This window comes from Acipenser ruthenus, chromosome 33 (genome assembly GCF_902713425.1).
Source record: "Acipenser ruthenus chromosome 33, fAciRut3.2 maternal haplotype, whole genome shotgun sequence".
Classification (NCBI taxonomy): Eukaryota; Metazoa; Chordata; class Actinopteri; order Acipenseriformes; family Acipenseridae; genus Acipenser; species Acipenser ruthenus.
The window spans coordinates 2,276,356-2,297,725 of record NC_081221.1 but is presented as its reverse complement, the minus strand read 5'-3'; the positions used below and the strand labels follow the sequence as shown (position 1 = coordinate 2,297,725).

At 39.6% G+C, this 21,370-nt stretch overlaps 1 protein-coding gene across 1 annotated transcript in view; it reads left to right on the top strand.

Annotated features, from left to right (window-relative positions):
* Positions 1-20,982, top strand: part of LOC117433326 (potassium voltage-gated channel subfamily H member 4-like) — a 50,581-nt gene extending 29,599 nt beyond the window's left edge. Inside the window, exons 5-16 of the mRNA XM_059006733.1 lie at positions 487-730; positions 1,392-1,549; positions 2,248-2,455; positions 6,919-7,116; positions 7,604-7,803; positions 8,097-8,346; positions 8,707-8,921; positions 11,698-11,736; positions 13,090-13,463; positions 14,354-14,460; positions 15,300-15,376; positions 15,897-20,982. Of these exons, the coding sequence (XP_058862716.1) occupies positions 487-730; positions 1,392-1,549; positions 2,248-2,455; positions 6,919-7,116; positions 7,604-7,803; positions 8,097-8,346; positions 8,707-8,921; positions 11,698-11,736; positions 13,090-13,463; positions 14,354-14,460; positions 15,300-15,376; positions 15,897-17,096 (3,270 nt within the window). The 3' untranslated portion in view covers positions 17,097-20,982. The remainder of the gene's footprint in view (positions 1-486; positions 731-1,391; positions 1,550-2,247; positions 2,456-6,918; positions 7,117-7,603; positions 7,804-8,096; positions 8,347-8,706; positions 8,922-11,697; positions 11,737-13,089; positions 13,464-14,353; positions 14,461-15,299; positions 15,377-15,896) is intronic.
* The last annotated feature ends 388 nt before the right edge of the window (positions 20,983-21,370 follow it).

Sequence of the window (21,370 nt, the reverse complement as noted above, 5' to 3'; positions counted from 1 at the left end):
CTCTCTGCTTCTAAGCTTAAAAGGAGCCAGAGAATCATTTGAAGCCCTCTAGACAGATATGGGTTTCATTTAGTTTGTTAATGTGATTGTAAGACGATATACATCACAGTGGGATTTTAACTGCTGCCAGTTTTGTGCACAAAGAAAAGACATGGCTTTCCACTAGGTCTGCCATTAACCAGAACAATCAGAAAAACACCTAATAAATGCCCAGATCCTGTCTAAAGGATCTAATATACAGTGTTATAGATAGGAGTGTTCTGATACTCATACTCAGAATTGCCTTTTAACAAGAAAAGCTGCCCTCCCCTCACCTTTACAGTTTGCATAATGGAAATATGAACCAGCATTAAGGGCACTTAGACTGCTAAGAATTGATGTACAAACCAGCAGGAGCTCTTGCAGAAAGAAAAAAAACATTTTGGCTCACGCCTTGCCCAGTAGTAGTGAAATCCATAACGAGTCCGTCTTCCCATCGCTTTGCAGACTGTGTTCGAGAACAAGCCCTCCATCCCAGAGTACAAGGTGGCGGCCGTGCAGAAGTCCCGCTTCATCCTTCTCCACTACAGCATCTTCAAGGCGCTGTGGGACTGGCTGATCCTGCTGGCCACCTTCTATGTTGCGGTCACCGTGCCCTACAACGTCTGCTTCACCGCCTACAATGACTGTGACGCAGCCTCCCGGAGCACCATTGTCACCGACATCGCTGTGGAAATGCTCTTCATCCTTGGTCAGTAGCTAAAGACAAGAAGTTTTCACTATACAGTATACATCTGGGACACTGTACACTGGCTGGGTGTTTCAGGATTACAGGGCAAGCAATATGATTATCTGTGTTTCCGCTGTGTCTATTGGGCCCTGTTTACAAAACCTTGTTCAACTGTTCTAGAATGGGTCGGAAGTTTATTCTGATTTTCCAAGGCACTGTTTAACCTATGAGAATGTTACCTAGGAGAATGTTACCATACATTTCAGCAGTCCAGTTTTATTAACAGGGCCCATTACGTTTATTCCAAAACCACAGAGAGTCTTTTTTTTTTTTTTTTTTACCATATCTTCCAAGAATCTTTACAGGTACAATCTGAATCATCTATGGGTCTTATCTTTTATCCACTCTTGTAATAGCTTCCCACTAATTTGACCAAACAGTAATTTGTGACATTCATTCCCAATCCAAAAAGAATATCCAAGTTGTTTTTTTTTTCAATTCTCTTTGGCAATGCAGATATCATACGTATCAAGCAAGATTTGTATGAATGTTTTTCAAACTATAAGAAACAAATACACGCCGAACAATTACCCACAAGGTTTGTCTACTGGTCTTACTTGGGATTGTAAGTGTTTGAAGGAGATGAATGCTTTATTGATTAAGGGCTATTTGTATTAAACAGATATCATTCTGAACTTCCGCACAACCTACGTGAGTCAGTCTGGTCAGGTAGTCTATGACTCTCGATCCATCTGTATCCACTACGCGGCCACGTGGTTCTTTGTGGATCTCATAGCCGCCTTGCCCTTTGACCTTCTTTACGCTTTTAACATCACTGTGGTAAGTATTCTTCTTTTTCTTTACTGCTACTATTTTTTTTATTGTTCCTCTTCCCATCCATACTCAGCAGTTTTGAATAAATAGCTTGAGGAGCTGACCAGGGTCCTGAAATTCGGGGTCTGTCTGAGAGCTATGCAAGGTCCTGAACTAAGAGTTTTAGAAAAGAGAGAAAGTGCATCTGGTAAAAGCACAGGGAATTATTTTAAGTGTAGTATAATGTCTTCAATCTTCTAGCTGAAACTTGTGTCTTTTGAAGGTTCTTTTAGTATTTCTGAATTTAGCACTTCTGAGTGTTAAATAGTTATGGATGAAGGCCAATGCATTGTAAAAACATGGTATAATTGCTATTAAAGTGCATTGAGTTAGAAAGAAAGGGCTGCTCATTCTTGTTCTTCAATTATTATTATTATTATTATTATTATTATTATTATTATTATTATTATTATTATTGTGATATTAACACATCAAAGTGATCTTTTAAGGATTTCCAAAAATAACACAAAAAACAGTACAAGTTCTTCAAAGTATCCATGTATTTCTTTTTTATTCTATTACAATGTACTCTTAAAAAAATGGATCAAACTGTACACCTAAGGCTGTGATTCCATCCCCTTGCTCTTGTGGTTCATCAAGCCCCTTGATGGAATGTCACCCTTACTATGCACGGTCGGTCAGTTCTAAGCCCGTTCCCTCTGCAGACCTCGCTGGTTCACCTGCTGAAGACGGTCCGTCTGCTCCGTCTTCTGAGGCTGCTCCAGAAGCTGGACCGCTACTCCCAGTACAGCGCCATGGTGCTCACCCTGCTCATGTCCATGTTCGCCCTGTTGGCTCATTGGATGGCCTGCATCTGGTACGTGATTGGGCGAAAGGAGATGGAGAGCAATGACCCAACCACCTGGGAGATTGGTGAGTACCCAAGCAGGAGGCGGGGGCTTAATGCCAGCTTATTGGAGTGATTTTCTCCAACAAAGGTAGGCAGCTAGTACGGCATTACTTTGACACAATGACTGTTCAAGCTGTTTAAATAGTTATAGAGGGTATTATCACCTCTAATTAAGGGCTTCATTTTGTAGATGTTGCATAAGGGAATGTATTTGATTTGTGGATACACCTGCCGAGCTCCTACTTTAGGCCTCGCTCAGTGCTGGTCATTTGAGGGAGCAGGGCTAGAAATTAAGTTTTTAAGGCAGTAGTGAGTAGGTAGCAAAATGGTCTTATTCGGTAGTGGTTTATTTGACTAATAATTATACATAAAAATAATTTAAAAAATACTGTTTTAAATAGACTGAATATCCCAAACAATCACATAGTAGGTCTATATTTAAATCAGAAAGTATTTATTGAAACCATCTTGTGCTCAACTAATGGAACTAATACAGTTCCTTGTCGAAATGTATTTGGTTCTACAAGAATGCAACCATAGCTGTCATCTAAGCATTTGATATGCCATCAGTACCATTAACCATGTTTCATCGGTGAAAATTAAGTGGTATGAAATTATCCTCTATCTGTCTTCAGTTGTTGACTGAGATTTCGATAACTAACAAATCATACACACCTATAAAGACAGCGATTAAAAAAAAAAAATAGTAATGTGTGCCACATTATTGTTGAATCCTGCATTGTATGACCTTATAAATTATAAACTTACAACCACAACTGAACTGTTTTGAAATTGAAAGCTAATTCCAGCACGGTACCGCTACATTTAAAAGATTCATGGAATGTGCTATACTAACTGTGTTGTTCATAAATATGTATGCTTACACCCTGCCTTTTCAAATTATTATTATTTGTTTATTTAGCAGATGCCTTTATCCAAGGTGACTTACAGAGACTAGGGTGTGTGAACTATGCATCAGCTGCAGAGTCACTTACAACTACGTCTCACCCGAAAGACGGAGCACAAGGAGGTTAAGTGACTTGCTCAGGGTCACACAATGAGTCAATGGCTGAGGTGGGATTTGAACCGGGGACCTCCTGGTTATAAGCCCTTTTCTTTAACCACTGCACCACACAGCCTCCTAAATGCTGTCCAATTTTGAAAAAATTAACGAAGAAGTAATAACAGAATAAAGGATAACCACGATTTTAAAAAAGGAAAAAACACTGGGTTAGTCTTATTAAACAGTGACATTAGTTAGCAATGTGTGCAAGTTATAGTTTGACAGTGCAATATATGCTGTATACATATATATATATATATATATATATATATATATATATATATATATATATATATATATATATATATATATTGAGGTGCATTAATTTATATCTGTTTTCATTTTATAATAGATTATCACTAACTTGCATACTTCTCCTGTGTGCTTTAACAAAAAATGTATCCACGTTGTTTCACACACGCTAAAAAGAACACATAATAGGTAGATAATTAGTGGAGTACAAATACCTAGTACTGTAGGTATTTGTACTCCACTGTCCAATACGATTTGCAAACATGGGGCAGTACAAAAACTAATACCGGTAATTATGTACATGCTCAGGGTCGGTCATATAAACTGCAGTGTAAGGTATCAGAAAAATGCTACTGCATAAAAAAAAAAAACAAGTAGCAAATTAAGAGTTTTGGGTAGCAAAATGCTACCAAATATACGTTAACTTCGAGCCTTGTGGGAGTATGTGCTACATATTGTAGGTGGCTCTGCTTCTAACTCCAATAGGTCATACTGACCTACTTTTTCAGGGTTCTGCTTTTATCTTCTTTACAAAGTAAATACAAGGACAGAACCTACCAAGGCAGGGGACTTACTTACTGTACCTGTTTACACTTGAACATGAAAGGGGATTTCAGAGGAATTGAACTAGTAGATGGAGTTCAATGAGTCAGAGAGAGTAACAGGATGAGTCAATAAGCTAAAAAAAAAAAGCTTTTATATAACAGTTTTTTTTTCTCTTTGTATCAGCAATCATTCCAGAGCTTTGATTAAAAAAAAAAGGAAAAGTTGTATTTTGCAATGTTGCTAGCTATTTCCATAGAATCTATTAAAAATATATATTAATATTCTTCATTCCAATGCTGCAGGCTCTATCCACACACTTTCAATCATCCAATCAATATTTATTTTATATAGCGCCTTTCATAGTGGACCACTTTTGCTTGGCTATAACAAGCAAGCTTGAGTCAGAGGACCTCCGCTTGCATGCAGGGACATAGCAGTTCAGCAGGTTGGAGAGATACTCTGGACCTGTGTGATGAAGGGCCTTATAGGCAAGCAGGAGAATTTTGAAAGTAATCCTGAACTTTACAGGTAGCCAGTGCAGCTGGGTAAGACAGGGGGTAATGTGATTTTTACATCTGGTAAGGATCCTAGCAGCAGCATTTTGAACCAGCTGCAATCGGTTTATTTGTGTTATACTTTCTTAGACCTGGGTGCTAAAATCCAGGGTCTGGTAACTATATCTATACAAAGTCCTGAACAAGAAAGAAAGAAAGAAAGAAAGAAAGAAAGAAAGAAAGAAAGAAAGAAAGAAAGTACAGCACAGCTAGGAACTAATAGGTTTTCGAGAGTAATCCGCATACAAATCAGTCTGCACATGCTTTCACAATGGAATCTGACTAGTGCAGAAGGGTTTGTGGTGTAATGACCATCCTATAACAGCCTTACAGAACGTCTGGGAACAATCTCCCCCTTACCCGTTTTTAATAGACTACAGATCCTTGTCATTTTAGCACAGAAGATGATGGTTGTTACCTCTCTATTTAGATTTCGCTATTTTGAATTGAAAGCTAGGCTGCCCATGTTTTCTCTGAAAGATATAAAACCATTTGAATGTTACAAAATCAGTAAGAAACAGCCCGTTACAATTTAAAATAACTACTCCCTGTCTGCTACAACAGAGAAAATTGCCAAATAGAATTTGGTGATAACTGAATTAATCACATATTGTATTAGAAATTCCCTTTTCTATTAACCCACAGCAATTTGATTGAATCAAGCGCTTTTGTGAACAGAACAGTGGTGTACAAACATGGAGTGTGAGTTTGCTTTAGTGTAAGCCTGAGATCTATACTGAGTTTTTTTGTCTTATTAACTTTGATTGACTTAGCTTTTATAATTGTTAAAGTTTACAGAGTTAGTAATTGCATAGCATTGCTGCATTCTCCCCACACTGTATAATTAAAAACAGGCACTTCATATTCTAACATAAAATGCTGGCGACTTCTTTGGATATCTCCCATTGTTAACGGAACAGTATCTGGTTCAGACAAGATAATTAACCCCAATTTGTCACTAGCTGTTTATCTGCTGCTGAGAAGCGCTAATTATACCTGTAGCCAGCTGTTCTTATGCATTGACACTTTGCAACATTTGTGTGACGATGGATTCATGCAATTCTTATATTAATTGACTGAATATGTGATATGTACCATGAATCTCTGTAATGGAATTCTGTACCCCGCCAGTCATTCATTCAATACAGAGACAGGCAAAATAAAATCATATGGCCATATTCACAAAGCTTTAACACATGAGTCATTGAAAGATGTTTTTTTTATTATTAATTTAAGAATGTTTGTTTATGACACTGTTCAAGACTGCCACCAACAGAAACATTCTACTGTCATTTTAAGAATATAATCTGCATCCAAGGTATTACATGTACGACTCAATGCACACCTCTTTATACTTTTCACATCTCCTCAATGCACACCTGTTTGAGCTCAGTTCTTTTATACAGTATAACTGTAAACCACATGTGTAACAGGGCAATGTTGTGTGATCTACTGCCGTTACAGATTCTGTCCTGTTCCCTGTCGGTGAGATGAGATGAGGTTATAAGCTCTAAAACCACTAATGCAGACGAGTCCGGCTCTTTTACATTGTGGTTAAGACACTCGCTTGCAGTGCGCGGGGTCGCCAGTTCACACCCAGCCTCCACTCTGTTACACACATCATGCACAACTTGCATATAATGGGAGGCTGTGTGGTCCAGTGGTTAAAGAAAAGGGCTTGTAACCAAAAGGTCCCTGGTTCAAATCCCACCTCAGCCACTGACTCATTGTGTGACCCTGAGCAAGTCACTGAACCTCCTTGTGCTTCGACTTTCGGGTGAGACGTAATTGTAAGTGACTCTGCAGCTGATACATAGTTCACACACCCTAGTCTCTGTAAGTCACCTTGGATAAATGCGTCTGCTAAATAAATTAATAATAATACGCTATCAAGTACGTACACAGAATTAACTAAATACATACATTTTACAGTTCGGTTGTTCTTTATTTGTTTCTAATAGGAACAGACTGCATTGCCTCCTGGGTGCACAATGTGAATTGTGACGCAGACGTTGCGGAAGGGAATTTTTTTTTTGCCCATTGCTTCATGCTATTCCTGTCTCTTCTTCAGGATGGCTTCATGAACTGGGGAAGCGTCTTGAATCTCCCTACACCAATAACTCGCTGATGGGCGGCCCGTCCATTCGGAGCGCATACATCGCCTCCCTCTACTTCACCCTCAGCAGTCTCACTAGCGTGGGCTTCGGTAACGTCTGTGCAAACACTGACGCAGAGAAGATCTTCTCCATCTGCACCATGCTCATAGGAGGTAATCCTCTGAATTAGAGGCCCATAAATAATGTAAGCAGCACAGATGCCTTCGAGCTGAGCTTTTATAGGTCTAGGACCTGGATAAATGAGGATTTGACACAACTGGACTTCGTGTACCCTGACCAAAATGTATCTATAATGTATCTATAATGTAATTTATTCAACAGGGTTTAATTTAAGGCTCCCATTACATGAGCCATTCCAGCTTTTAGTGCAGCTTTAATTAGACATCTGAGCTTAATTAGACCTGCCATGATTTTTGTACAGGAAACTTATATAAGGCTCATGGGGAAACCTGCAATGGAAACTGCTAAGCAATGGGAGTCTTAAATTATTCCCAGTACAATCCTTAAATCTAAGGATGTTAAGAATGACTTACCAACGTCATGATAAGAACTACTCAAAAAGAAAACTATTGTTTGCTCATGTAGAAATGTACATCAGCGTAGTTCTGTAACCTTGTCTCTCTCCCTCTCGCTGCTCAGCTCTGATGCACGCCGTGGTCTTTGGGAACGTGACCGCGATTATCCAGCGAATGTACTCCCGCCGCTCGCTGTATCACACGCGCATGAAGGACCTGAAAGACTTCATCAGGGTCCATCGTCTGCCACAGCAGCTCAAACAGAGGATGCTGGAGTACTTCCAGACCACCTGGTCCGTGAACAACGGCATTGATGCCAATGAGGTACACTCAGCTGTGTCCAGTATTCACTGGAGCAGTGCTAGACCTATATAGTTAGGGGCTTCTAGATGATAGAAATGGGTTATTATAGGGTTATAGGATGGCAAACATCTGTGTACGGCACAATATTGGTACAAGTAGAAGTGAACAGACTAAGGCTGGAAATCGTGTAGAATGACTGGAATATGGTTTGGAGTCACGTCTCTCTCTCTCTCTCTCTCTCTCTCTCTCTCTCTCTCTCTCTCTCTCTCTCTCTCTCTCTCTCTCTCTCTCTCTCGGTTGCTTGCAATCTGCAGCTCTTGCATGACTTCCCAGATGAGCTGCGCGCAGACATCGCCATGCACCTGAATAAAGACATCCTGCAGCTGCCTCTGTTTGAGTCGGCGAGTCGAGGCTGCCTGCGCTCCCTCTCCCTGCACATCAAGACCTCCTTCTGCGCCCCCGGGGAGTACCTCATCCGGCAAGGCGACGCTCTGCAGGCCAACTATTTCGTGTGCTCCGGCTCTCTGGAAGTGCTGAAGGACAACATGGTCTTAGCCATTCTCGGTACGGCATGCTCCTGATTCGATTTCTTTTGACGATGCATGCAAAAACACAACACCAAATCCAGCTTTAGGATGAATGAATGCATAATGAATGGGGTCGCTTAATAAATGTCTTGGTAATCCCTGAATATCTGGTTATGAAGCTTTTAACCTCATCTCGCTGACAAGGGGACTGAATCCGTAACGGCAGTGCGTTACACAACACCGTGCAATGCATACCCATATCTGCAAAGGTCAATTTTAATAATCTAAAGAGTGGCTAATCTAGGTTCTGCCTTCCTTTTAACTTTATGGTAATCTCCACCAAGGGTGATCTATCAAATACAGACCGCTGATTTGTCTCCGTCTCTGCACCTACCAGGCAAAAGTGATCTGATTGGCGCGGATCTGCCCTGTAAGGAGCAGGTGATCAAGACCAACGCAGACGTCAAGGCGCTCACATACTGCGACCTGCAGTACATCAGCGTGCGGGCGCTGAGAGAGGTGCTGGAGCTGTACCCTGAGTATGCCAGCAAGTTCACTGCAGACATCCATCACAACCTGACCTACAACCTGCGGGAGGGCAGTGAGGCCGAGGTGAGAGAGAGAGAGAGAGACAGAGACAGAGCTCAGGAGCACCACAGAAGCTAACCCGTAACCCCAAAACCCCAAACCCGTAATTGAACTAATAATGTGCTTAATTAGACCTTTATAATTGCTTAAACAGTTGGAGATTTGAAGCTAACTATGTAACTTTTTAGGAGTTGAGAACAATTAAAAAAAGGTCTAATTAAGCAAATGATGAGTTCAGTTTAGTTAAGTTATTGAGAGCTCAGATGGAATGAAAACCAGAAGACACAGGGGGTCCCCCAGGACCAGGGTTTAGGAAGCCCTGGCTTATGGTCTAGCCATTCAAATCAAATTTTAAGACGTCAATTAAAAGTGCATGCCATCTTAAGCTAGTGGTTTAAAACAGTAGGCACAAAACTGAAGTGCCATGCATCAAGAGATTCAACTGTGTTTACAGTACCCTGGTCAAAACTAAAAAGAAACGTAACTGATTCAATGGCAATGACTAGAAGTCTTTTTAATAAAAAACAAACAAAAAAAACATACAAAAATTCTTTGCAGCTTCCACAAATGTTATGGAATCTAATTTATGGAGACCTAATTACCAAGCTACTGTAATTATCATGCATGAACCATTTTCAATTTATGAACACAGGCAGGATCTAATCTGTGCATTAAGCCAAATAATATGAATCTATTATATATGACAGGGGTGTCAAACTCAGTTCCTGGAAGGCCGCAGTGTCTTCTGGCTTTTGTTCCACCCCAAGCTCTCAATGACTTAATTGGTCTAATTATTTGATTAACTGGACACATTTAACACTTCTCATCAGGCCTCAAAATGTTTCACATGTAGTGTACCTTGAATCAAGTGCATTTTTAAAACCATCAACTGTAAAAGGCCTTGAAAAATATGAAATATGTCAAATTCAACAAATAATTAGATTAATTATGTTAATTGAGTGCTTAAGTTGGAATGAAAACCAAAAGACCCTGCGGCCCTCGAGGACTGTAGTCTGACACCCCTGCTATTTGGTAAAGAATTTAAATGGTAGATCGACAGATTGTATGAAGGACTTCAGGACAAGAGAATCTAAACAAAAACTTTACATTGGTATGAAACCAGGATGCCTATGATTGCCACAGAGTTCTGTATGTTTATAAAAGACTGTGTTCTGTCTGGATCCAGTGAAATTGGACCCATTCAAACAGGGTCACTTGAGTCCAGAACATACGCATGCCGAATGGTACACAGGGAAGCAATGAAGCAGTGCAGGGCTTGTCTGGTTAAAAACTCAACAGTGCTTGCTGTAGTTGATGGAATGGTATATATTCTTGATGGCCCCTAGTAGGTATTGTATTGTACAACAAATGCGTTGAGAGGTCTAGCATCAAATCCCTTTTTGCATATTCAAAGCTGCTTCGTGAATATTTTATTTTACTGGGTCTCATTTTGGATTCTGTCTTGCATTCATTCAAGGCTAACGCATACGGCACTGTCATTAATAAGGGCACATTGCTCAGTAGATGCAGAGACTGGTCTAAGGAAAGTCATTCTCAAAATTCAGCTGTTAAATATAGGTTTAAATAATTCATGGTGTATCCTCTTTAACTATATAAGCAAATGATTTTAATGAGCAAGTCATCTAATGATGATGGTGTAACCCCAACACCTGGGGCATTTTTTTCTCATTTTAGCCCACTCCTAGAGACTGCCTTGCACTATATATAGCTTGGTCTCCCTGAATAGACCCATCTTTAAATACACATACCTTATTTTATTGAGCACTCTGTCCAACAGTCTCCACAGGGATGGTACTATAGCAACTGTAGTTGATGTATCTAGCTGTAGAAATCCCTATAGTGCTATCTACTGGGTTTCTGTTATACAGTGCATTAAATCTACGTTATGCTTTTTCTGTAAATAAATATAAAAGAACATTGTGTACACTGTGCAGCGTTGATAACATGTTCGATGGCCCTAGAAAGAAATTACATCTTTAATCTGGTCTAATCTGGTATTTAGTTTTGGGTACAAGAAGCATTAAATTGCACTGCCAGTTGCCATATGGTCAGAGCATTTTTGACCCAGTGCTCTTCTCCAATGACAAAATAAATTGCAGATTTTTAATTATATTACTTTTAGACTAGGGGTGTACGAGTATCAGCACACCCTTACTATAGATCGCTGCTAAAAAAAAAATAACCAGCCACGTATTTTTTTATTCTACTGTTATCTTAAAATAGTAATATACACATATACTCTATAAATGAGTGTACCATATATATATATATATATATATATATATATATATATATACATATACAGTACATAGTCAGTTATTTCAGAAACCAATCGCCAGAAAGACACTGAATATAACCTAAACCTTGACCTTGTTGTGACATTATAATCTATAAAATACAGTAGGTCCTGGTTTTTATAGCTTCTATAATTTATATCAGATGGACATTACATCATATTAACTTTTATCTATACTGTTTAATTATTCTTATGTAACTATATATATATATATATATATAGTGTACGGTGTTGATATATATATATATATATATATATATATATATATATATATATATATATATATATACTGTATATCTATATATATATATATATATATATATATATATATATATATATATATATATATATATATATATATATATATACGTTTGTTTCCAGTATTAACATCAGTTAGTTAATATGTAGCAACTTGTTTAACAATTTCAGGCAAAGTGCGTATTCTCTATATGACGATAAAACAAAAAAATTCTTCTTTCACAGGGCCTCTCAAGATTCTGCAGATCTCCAAGACTTTCCCAGGTAGCTTTCTATTTCTATTCTTAAACAAACAGCCATTCACTTTTTACAGTCGTCAAGGAGCCCTTTTTACAGTATACAGTACAAAAGCTCATATTGCTCAAACACGTGACTGTGCTTTACATTCTCCAGCAAAAAAAAAATACAAAAGACCAGTTATGTAAGCAAGTAGAGCTACAGCCGAGCTGGAAAAGTTAAGGATTTAAAGATTAACAGAAGAACACCCACTTGTCAGCCTGAAATAACTTTCCAAATGCCACTGCTGGTGTAAAGGATTTCATCAGCCCTGGTCCTGGAGAGCCCCTCTCCAGCAGCAACCCTGGTCCTGGAGAGCCCCTCTCCAGCAGCAACCCTGGTCCTGGAGAGCCCCTCTCCAGCAGCAACCCTGGTCCTGGAGAGCCCCTCTCCAGCAGGTTTTATAGGTGCCTTTACATCAGCAGTGGCTAAAGATCTGGAACACCTGTTCATCTGGACTAATTAAGCCAATGATTGGTTCAATTAATTAACTGAGAGATTGGTTGAAATGAAAACCAGCAGCCACAGTAGCTCAACAGGACCAGGGTTGGAGACCCCTGATCTAAGTCTAAGTACTGCATATTACTGTCTGGCACACTTCATTATTGATAAAGGAGGCAGCATGAACTACTGATACAGACCCTTTGCAATTCATCTGGCACTGCCTTGGGTGAATAGGAGGTTTCTGTGTACCGCTTAATAAAGCGACTGATTTAAAAACTTGAGTGGCATGGGTCTGCAATGCTGGACCTGTGGGTAACAAAAATAAAAGTTACCACCCCACTGTTACCAATAAAACAACCACAAATGGCATTTCCCTGCATATTTATGTTACCAAAATGAGCTTATTTTACAGTTTTGATTACATTTGTAATTTAAATTTTGTTTATTGAAGCAGGCAGCAATTACAAATCTAAGTAAGAACAAATTCAAGATCCTCACCCAAGTATCCAGTAGCGAGATGACCAAGGGCAGCACCCCCAACAGGCAACTTCGGAACTAGCTCAGTGCTCTCTAAACCAGCCCCTCTTTATATTAACATTGCATCAGCTATACAATGTCACCTGTTGCTAGGCAAATGCCCTCGCTTCACACAGAATACACATGATTTCACCCCATAACCACAGACAAAAACAACTGAGACATTCTGTCTCAGAAATAAGAGGAAGTTAGTCTTGAGCTGGACTTTTTGCAAATATTAAATGTTAACAAATATCAAACTGTCAGCTTGTTCCATCTCCCTGAGGAGTAGGGGGGGGGGGGAGTGGACGGTCACAGTATATTAACCCCACATTGTCCAGTCTCATTTATATGCATACATTTCCTTTTCATTTCACCTAGCCTCGAATGGACAGCAGTGTCACCCCTGACAAGAAGCTGCCGTTGATCGTGGAGGATGAGGTCGAGCATGAGGACTTATTCCACCTCTCTCCGGCCACCAGGAGCCGCAGGAAGCTGACTCTGCCCAGCCTGAACAGCCCTGTGCGACGCGGCTCGCTGGGGAACCTGCTGGGGGACGAGCTGCGGCAGTTCTCAGCACTGCGCCGCACCTGCAGGTCTCCAGTGAGGGGCAACCGGGGGAGGAGCCCCTCCCCTCAGTACCCGAAGGAAGAGCGAGAGAGTCTGAACAATGAAGCCGTCTGCAATGGCCGCAGGCCCGCCAAGCTTCTAATCCCTTCGCTGAACTGTTTCGGCCCGCCGGACCTCAGCCCCAGGTAAAAGAGTCTCTGTTTCGTATGCCTTGCTACAAACACGTTCGAAAGCAGATGTTTTTTAAAACCCATTTAGTTGCATTCAGCGAACTGTTTGGATCCAGTTTGTTTGAAAAAAAAAAGTCAGACCGCCCCACTGTTACCAGATGGAAATGAGACATTTTTGAGAACCGATTATATTTTTGCTTACATTCTGCTTACATTTTTGAGAACCGATTAAGCCTACTTGTCCTACACCGTTTGTTTTTTAAATAGCCATGAAGACAGGATTTGGCAGACTTTCCTTATTGCTTTTTTCGCTACCTTGAAATGATCTTACTGAAATCTGTTCCAGCAGCTTTGGCTGTCTTGCTGAGGAAGCACTAATACTTACACTGTGGGCTATTACCCAAATTCAAGGTATCATGAATGACAGATAACAAGATAATTTAATGTCCCTTTCAAGGTTTACAAACACTGTATGCACTTTGTAATGCCGTACTGAATTTCAGCAAATAGATGCTGCATAGCTCTACTTTGAGATAAGTATCAAACTGTATCAAAGAGTTCACCATGGAAACACCAGAGATGAGATTTTTTCTGCAAAACATCTGTTTGCAACGTATAACATTATCAGTCTTTGCATACACTGTTCTTGACAACAGCTAAAATATAAAGTCTGGGCAGATAATCTCAGGGATGAGGTGTTTTCAGTGAAAGTCTTCCTATGGAGTCATGACTGCTTTCGCTGAATTCCCACAGCCCACTATACAGCTTAGGGGAGGTATGACTGCAAATGAGCATTAACAGAAAAAAAAATGATGATCAAAAGAAACCAACGAGAAATATGTGTTAATTGCTGATTGTACTGACATACAGCTGTCCTTGCTAAAAGCTCTTCTCATCCTTTTCAGGGTGGTTGATGGAATTGAAGACAATGGACAGACATCAGAGATGCATGCCTTTCACTTTAATGTTGATCAGTATAGGTCGAAAGACCACTCGGACAGCTTTGTCAAAGGTGTGTTTGTGTGCGTGTGTGTGTGTGAGGTGATGGGGTCCGATAAATATCAGTGGTGTAGTCCAGCCAGAACGTGTATAAAAAGTCACATGACTCCCATCTCCCGCACACCTGTCTGATTCAGTCAGCAGTCCTCTTGATGCAATGAAACTGCATTAGGAACTTCTTCTATTACCAACTACTTCTTTAAGAAGGCTGAAAATGCTGACGAAGGCAACAGCGACAACGCCATTCTCTGACAAAATGGAGAAAGAAATAGTTATGTGAGAAGTTCACTATACAAATAATTTATATAATAATTCTTGTTTGAGAAAATCAATATTTTAGTGGCATTCTGGTACAGATTTAGGACTGCACCACTGATAAATATATGAGAAAGTACTGGCTGACTTTGGTGTCTGTTTTTGGTGTCTTACTGCTGTTTTTTTTCTATTTTGAAGATCATTCATTTTGAATTCCTAAGAAAAACACTTGCAGTACTTGTGCATAACTGGTGTTTATTACAAGCTACATAATATGCAATTCTAACAGCTTAGACGGACACTGTGTTAAGCATAATATTGACTGTGTGGAAAATAACAGAAGTATCTATATAAAAAGTAATCTAAATGTTATTAGATGAGTTACAGGATAACCTTAAGAATAGTATATACTTTTTATTTTTGGGTGTGTGATTTCAAACACTGGGAACCTGTACCAAACTGATTCACGAACAGAAATATGCGTTAGTTTAAGACCCCTGCATTTAATATGGTTAACGTGAGCCGTAATATCGTTGAGAACTGGGTAAAAAAAGCGTTCCTCTATTTTAACACTCAGTTATTGTTTTTTTTCTGCAGATGCAAACCAGGTAAACGCTGCTTTATTGGCAGAGACGGAGGAAGTGAGACAAAGCATCTGCAAGCTCAACCAGGAGGTAGAGTATAACTAGGCTCGAAAAAACTTTTAGCACTGCATTTCAGTTTTGAAACTTTTTCCTGCATTACAGATAAGTTGAAATAAGGCTGCCGTTGTTGCTGACTCAGAAATTTGTGCTAGAACATTTTCAAAGGTCTCTCACTCCCCTGAGACTGTATCTATAATAAGAGGCTCCCTGTCCAAATTATGATATAATAGACTTGGCCTGTAATTTATCATGCACATGACACCTGCACTAGCATTGTCCCTAAATATAAACAACAGCGGAATTCTCCAAGGCGGAGGTGGTTATATAATTTGATTTTACACTGATATGTATTCAAGTTGACAAATGTTCTTTTACAGCTTTGCACAGACAGCAGCCAATAGGCTTTGCAGCATTTTTTAAATGTAAGGACTGCAGTGTGTTGGCAAATTCCTAGGCAGTTCCTAGGCAGATTTCTGTCTCAAAATGTAAAAGGTGTGATGTCATCTGTATTTGGTTTGAACATCCAATAACGTATTTCCTCAATTTGCAGATGAGCAACCTGAACCAAGAGGTTTCTCAGCTCACAAAAGAGCTTCACCACATGATTCATTTCCTCCAAGCCCAGCTCACTGTCCAGCACTACACCTCCAGCCTCCCTTCCTACCCATATGGGGTTCAGATGGTCCACTCCCCGCCCGCCAACAACAACAGAGGCGCCAGCAATTGGCAGCAAAGAGTCTCTTACACAGTGCCACCTGGGTTGCACATGCAGCACGACCCTCCCAATCTGGACCCAGTGAGCAGTGGAGGCCAGTGGAATTACAGCGGCACACCTGGTGCTGCAAACCACAGCCGAGGGTCCACAATGGGGGGCCAGCAGATGAAAGAGATGGACAACTTTCATCCGGCTGTGGACCATTTCCACTCTCCATCCAGCCACAGGGCAGCCTATTTCCACACGCTTTCCTATGGAGATACAGGGAGAACGATCAACCCAGGCGTTGAGGCGAAGCAGAACTCATGCCAGCCCATTAGAAGTTCTCCAAACTCGCCTTTCACGGCATCACAAGTACGGTCTTTACTGAGCCCCATTCCCACATTTTCTGGTTTTACTTCTGCTCCTCCTCCTCCTCCAGTTTATAGCAGCTCTTCTTCTAACAGCGGACAGACTCTGTCCTCTTCTATAAACCTTAGTAAATCCCACCCCACCTTGTGTCAGCAGGCATCTGCCAGTTCTGAGCACCCTTACTCCAAATCGGGCAACCCAACGCCAGTGCATTCAACACTGGTCACCCCGAACTGTGCTCATCATTATGCTTCAGGATCTCTGAATCACTTGTACACCAATGCGAAGCATGAACAGTTCCCATGCATCTCCCTAAGCCTGAGGCAAAATGACTTGGTTGGCTCTAGCCCCACGCACTCACTGACCAGCATCGTTGACACCAATCTTTCAGAAGTCCTTCCAAACAGTCCTTCCGTCTCAGGCACTCGTTCAGCGAGGAGGAAACTCCCTTCTGCATCTCAGGATTCTTTTGAAAACTCTGGCCAGCTTCTTTTGGCTACGACCAGTCCAGACCATCTGGGCATAGAACCTTTGGTGATCAAACCAGGTTCTGCAGACAGACTGCTTATGTTGAACCCACCAGACTTGATTGAGGACAGCGAGGTGTCACAATCCAGGAGATCGAGCACAGCAACCCAAACCCTGGATGCTGAAGTCTTCTGGAGTCTAGAGATGATGGATTGAGTTACACACTGGTCTAAGTATTGATCGAGAACCCCTTGTATATAAACTTTACCTTTACTCTTTAACAAAACCATATGGTTTATGCCTGTACCTCGTTCTTTTATGTTTTATACGGCAGTTGTGAGGCTCATTGTTGGGATTGCATGGAAAGTGTATTTTATAATTGTACAGCTGTTGTTGAGTTTTCAAGAGATGTAAAAGTATAACAGCATAGCACAAGCACAATCAACCTTGAATTATTATTTTTTTTTGCACATAACATGGTATGGATGTGAGCCTTTGCATGATAGAGGCATTTTTACAGATGATCTCAGCTGGGCTGTTAATATCAAGCCAGAGCAGTGTCGTATAGATAATGTCCATTCTAGTTTCCTTTTGTTTTACAGTCAATGCTCGTGCTTGTTATACTCATCTTTTGGGGGAGTTGAAAAAGTATCTCCCATATGTGGTGACGTTAGGCTTGAGAATTTTATAGTTGCCATAGAGTTCTTCAAGAATGAAATGGGTTTCATGAAGGAGAAAGCAGCTACAAGGGAAGCAATTCAGATCTCTATCTGAAGCTCAAAAAATAATAATCAAAGCTTGGTGTAGGCAGGTTTAGAGAACATTGGTCATAACTGGGCTTGCTACTATTCGATTTCAATTTTTTTGCCAAATCGACGTTTATTTTAGAAAGAATTTAACGTTTTTTTTATCTGTATTTTTCATTTCAAGCACAGAATGGGTGAAATCGACCTTTATGTTTTAAAAAAAGCACTGACTTTTTATGCCATTGAGAAACGTCTCATTTTCTCGAAACCCCTTTATCATATTCAGCATGCACAAAACCATGGTTACCAACATTCTAATTGAAATAACATTTGGTCACAGCAGAGCTATACCTTGTAAAGATAAAGATCCTACACAATTTTAAAAATGGTCTCAAATAAACTGTAGAAAACGCAGCATATAAAAGTGTATTATACAGACTTTTACAGCATAAATTTACGAGTAAAAATAATATGCACAGAACAAAACAAAACAGAACTAACTTGCGCTTATTATTCTTATTAGTCTGAGCTCCACCCCTCTCCTGCTTCAGCAGAGCAGGACTCAGAGTCACTAGAAGCTAAGGCAGATGGGCCCGCTTTGTCCTGCCGCAGAGACTTCAACCGTCGGTGCAGATCTTGATGATTGACAGTCATTTAAACGAATGAGAGCATTCTAATCAACGAGATCTGTCAGAACAGGGTGAAATGACAGTGGCAGTGAAACTACAATACTAATGGACCACTAAGATGACTGACAGCGACCCCTAGCCTTTCAGAGCGGAACGGAGACGGGACAGACAGCAAGTATAAAAACTACACAAACTAGAGATGATTTCTAAATGATCATTTTTGGTAAGAAAATAAAAAAATAGCGAGTGGTTTTCCTATATAAATGTATTTCAGTCGAATTCATATTTGTTTGGGGGAATTCGACGTTTAGCGAGCTTTACTGATTAATTTCGAAAAGTAGCAAGCCTCGTCATAACTCAGTATTGGAGCAACAGAACCAAGACCCCTTCAGAATAAATGCAAACATCAAAGAAATAAAAAGGCAGATGAAAATAATGAAATAATAATATCTGTAATACATATCTCTGAAAAGGGGCGTATTGCACAGTGCCACAAGTGCTCTCGTCTGTGCAGGTATTTAACACATTCATATCTTGGGTTACTTTCACATATGGGGCAGCTTTTAGATTTTTTCCTAAGGAAAAGACATTGAGTTCAAATGTATTTACATTAGAGAGAGGGATCACATGACATAGGAATGTGTCAACGGAACTAGAGGAATGTTCTGAGGGATCAAATGTAGAACCATCCCCCCTGGTAATGAGATTACCAATTAAAAAAACCACATTTAGAGAAATAGGTGCATACTGTAACAATCTGTCCTTTGTAATTATGTGGTCCTGGCAAATAATAAATTCTTGCATTTTTTTGCAGGATTGTCCTATTGTTTTTATTTATACCAGGATATTTAAAGGGGAAAAAAATCTGTACGTTTGCAAATGTGTAACAGTTACAACATCTGCAGTGTGTGTTATGCATAAGTTACCAAGTTGCATGCTGGCATGTAAACACTTGCAACCTTTAGGTAACCCAGTGGCTGCACTTAGGCAGACAGACAATATTCTAATATATATTTCAAATGATGGATGGGCAGTTCAGGGTAAGTTATATGCATGCTTTAAATGATTGTACAAAAGATATATACATATGATTTTTGGAATGTATATAGATATATAAAATGTCAGGATGTTTTGGACAAAAGCCCTTCTTCAGCTGTGTAAAAAGAAAAGTAAACACAGTGCAGTAAACTTGTTATTTTGTGTGCTGTGTACCAAAAGGAGCAAAAACCAAAAAGAAAAAGGTAATGTACGCATACAAATTTGAATAATTAAAAATAAATCAATTATATCAGGATGTTTCGGACTACAAGTCCTTCTTCAGCTGGATGGAAAAATTATTCACACACACATATATATATATATATATATATATATATATGTGAATCAGTCCTTAGAAATTCTGGCACGTGATTGGCTAAAACCTGATCACATGACCAAAAATATTATTATTATTATTATTATTTATTTCTTAGCAGACGCCCTTATCCAGGGCGACTTACAATCGTAAGCAAAAACATTTCAAGCGTTACAATACAAGTAATACAATAAGAGCAAGAAATACAAAATATATCCAACTATTGCCCCCGTGACGCTGCTTACAGTCAACAGTTTTTTTTTACAAACTCACTCAAATTACGTCATCACGCTAAACGTCCTTCTTCTCTTCACACATCAAAGCAAAAAGGCGGACCACAGAAAATGAATTACAAAATATACTACAAAACAAAAGCTGTGGACTTCAAAAACATGACTTTTAAATGAATGATTCAAAACAAATATGGACGGCAGACCTCGGCTCGTAGTGAGAAACTAAAGAACCCTTGGCAAGAATTATAGTTACCTCCAGGCTTTGGGCATTATAATCCCCTGTTGGTAACTATAGTTCTTCCCTCGGGGGGCCATAGTTTCTCACTCACACCTCCTCTCCAGTCCATATATGTGTATATATATATATATATATAGCCATTCAATATTTACCAGCAAATGGCTGCAGTTTTTCAAAGCAGAAAAGAAAGCAATTCAAATGTTTTAACACCCCTGCACAATGCAAAGTAGGTTGCTATAGAAACTAACAATAATAACTGGTGAACCAGCTCTTTCATTAAGGCATTATTTTTAAATATATTAGTAACTTGTATGGGAGGTAGGCAGCAGATGGTGTATTAGCTGGACTGTTTCCTGGCATCTATTATACCATGATCTACACAACTTATTGTATGTAAGGTGGCATTAGTTACAATGCAAGGACACAGTTATTACACATGCACTCGTGCAGTTATTATGTAACTGCTTCTATTCAATTACATCGGGTGCATCTGCAAATAATTCTTTGTAAGCTAGAAATCTTTAAAAAGTGTTGTAATGAATGCCACTTAATTCCCATGTAAAAAAGTTACTATTGTGCTGTATATTCTGTTTCAGTTGTTATTAACTAAAAATGAAACCTTCTGTCCTGTTCTATCTCTAGACAATGTCAAATGTATGTAAACTATCCAGGTTTGACGAATATAAAAATGACAGCTTCATGTTTGGTTAACACAATTGTTACTTTCTGTGCTACATAAATAACACACTCAAAAAACCAACGCTTATGTTTTTATTATTTATATAGTAGATGTCTAATTGTATATGGAACAGGACTGGCAGTTTTACATGTACTGATAGACCATGCACTGCAATGTTTTGGTAAGCAGCACTTTATAAATGTGTACAGAAAATATGTTTGTACCACATTGTGACAAAGATGGCTGCAGGGAGGAACTCAGACCAGAGAGAAACACACAGACAGAGACGGTGGTGATGCTGAGCTGAGTGCAATGGCTGCACTCAGCGTTTATTAACAAAATAAAAAGGTTTACCAAACAGAACACAAAACAGGACACGGCACTACACGCCAAAATAAACAGACAGACAAAACGAACTACACAGACAAACACGGTGAGCTTCTTTTACTATTATTACTTTTAAATACCCTCCGTCTCCTAACCCGTTCTCCACTCACCGAACACCAACCCCCAGTGAGTGAAAACATGCAGCTTTTATGCAGTTGTACCGAGATTCGATTGCTAGTCAATCATTCAATTGGAATCTCGGTACAACTGCACGTGAATTAATT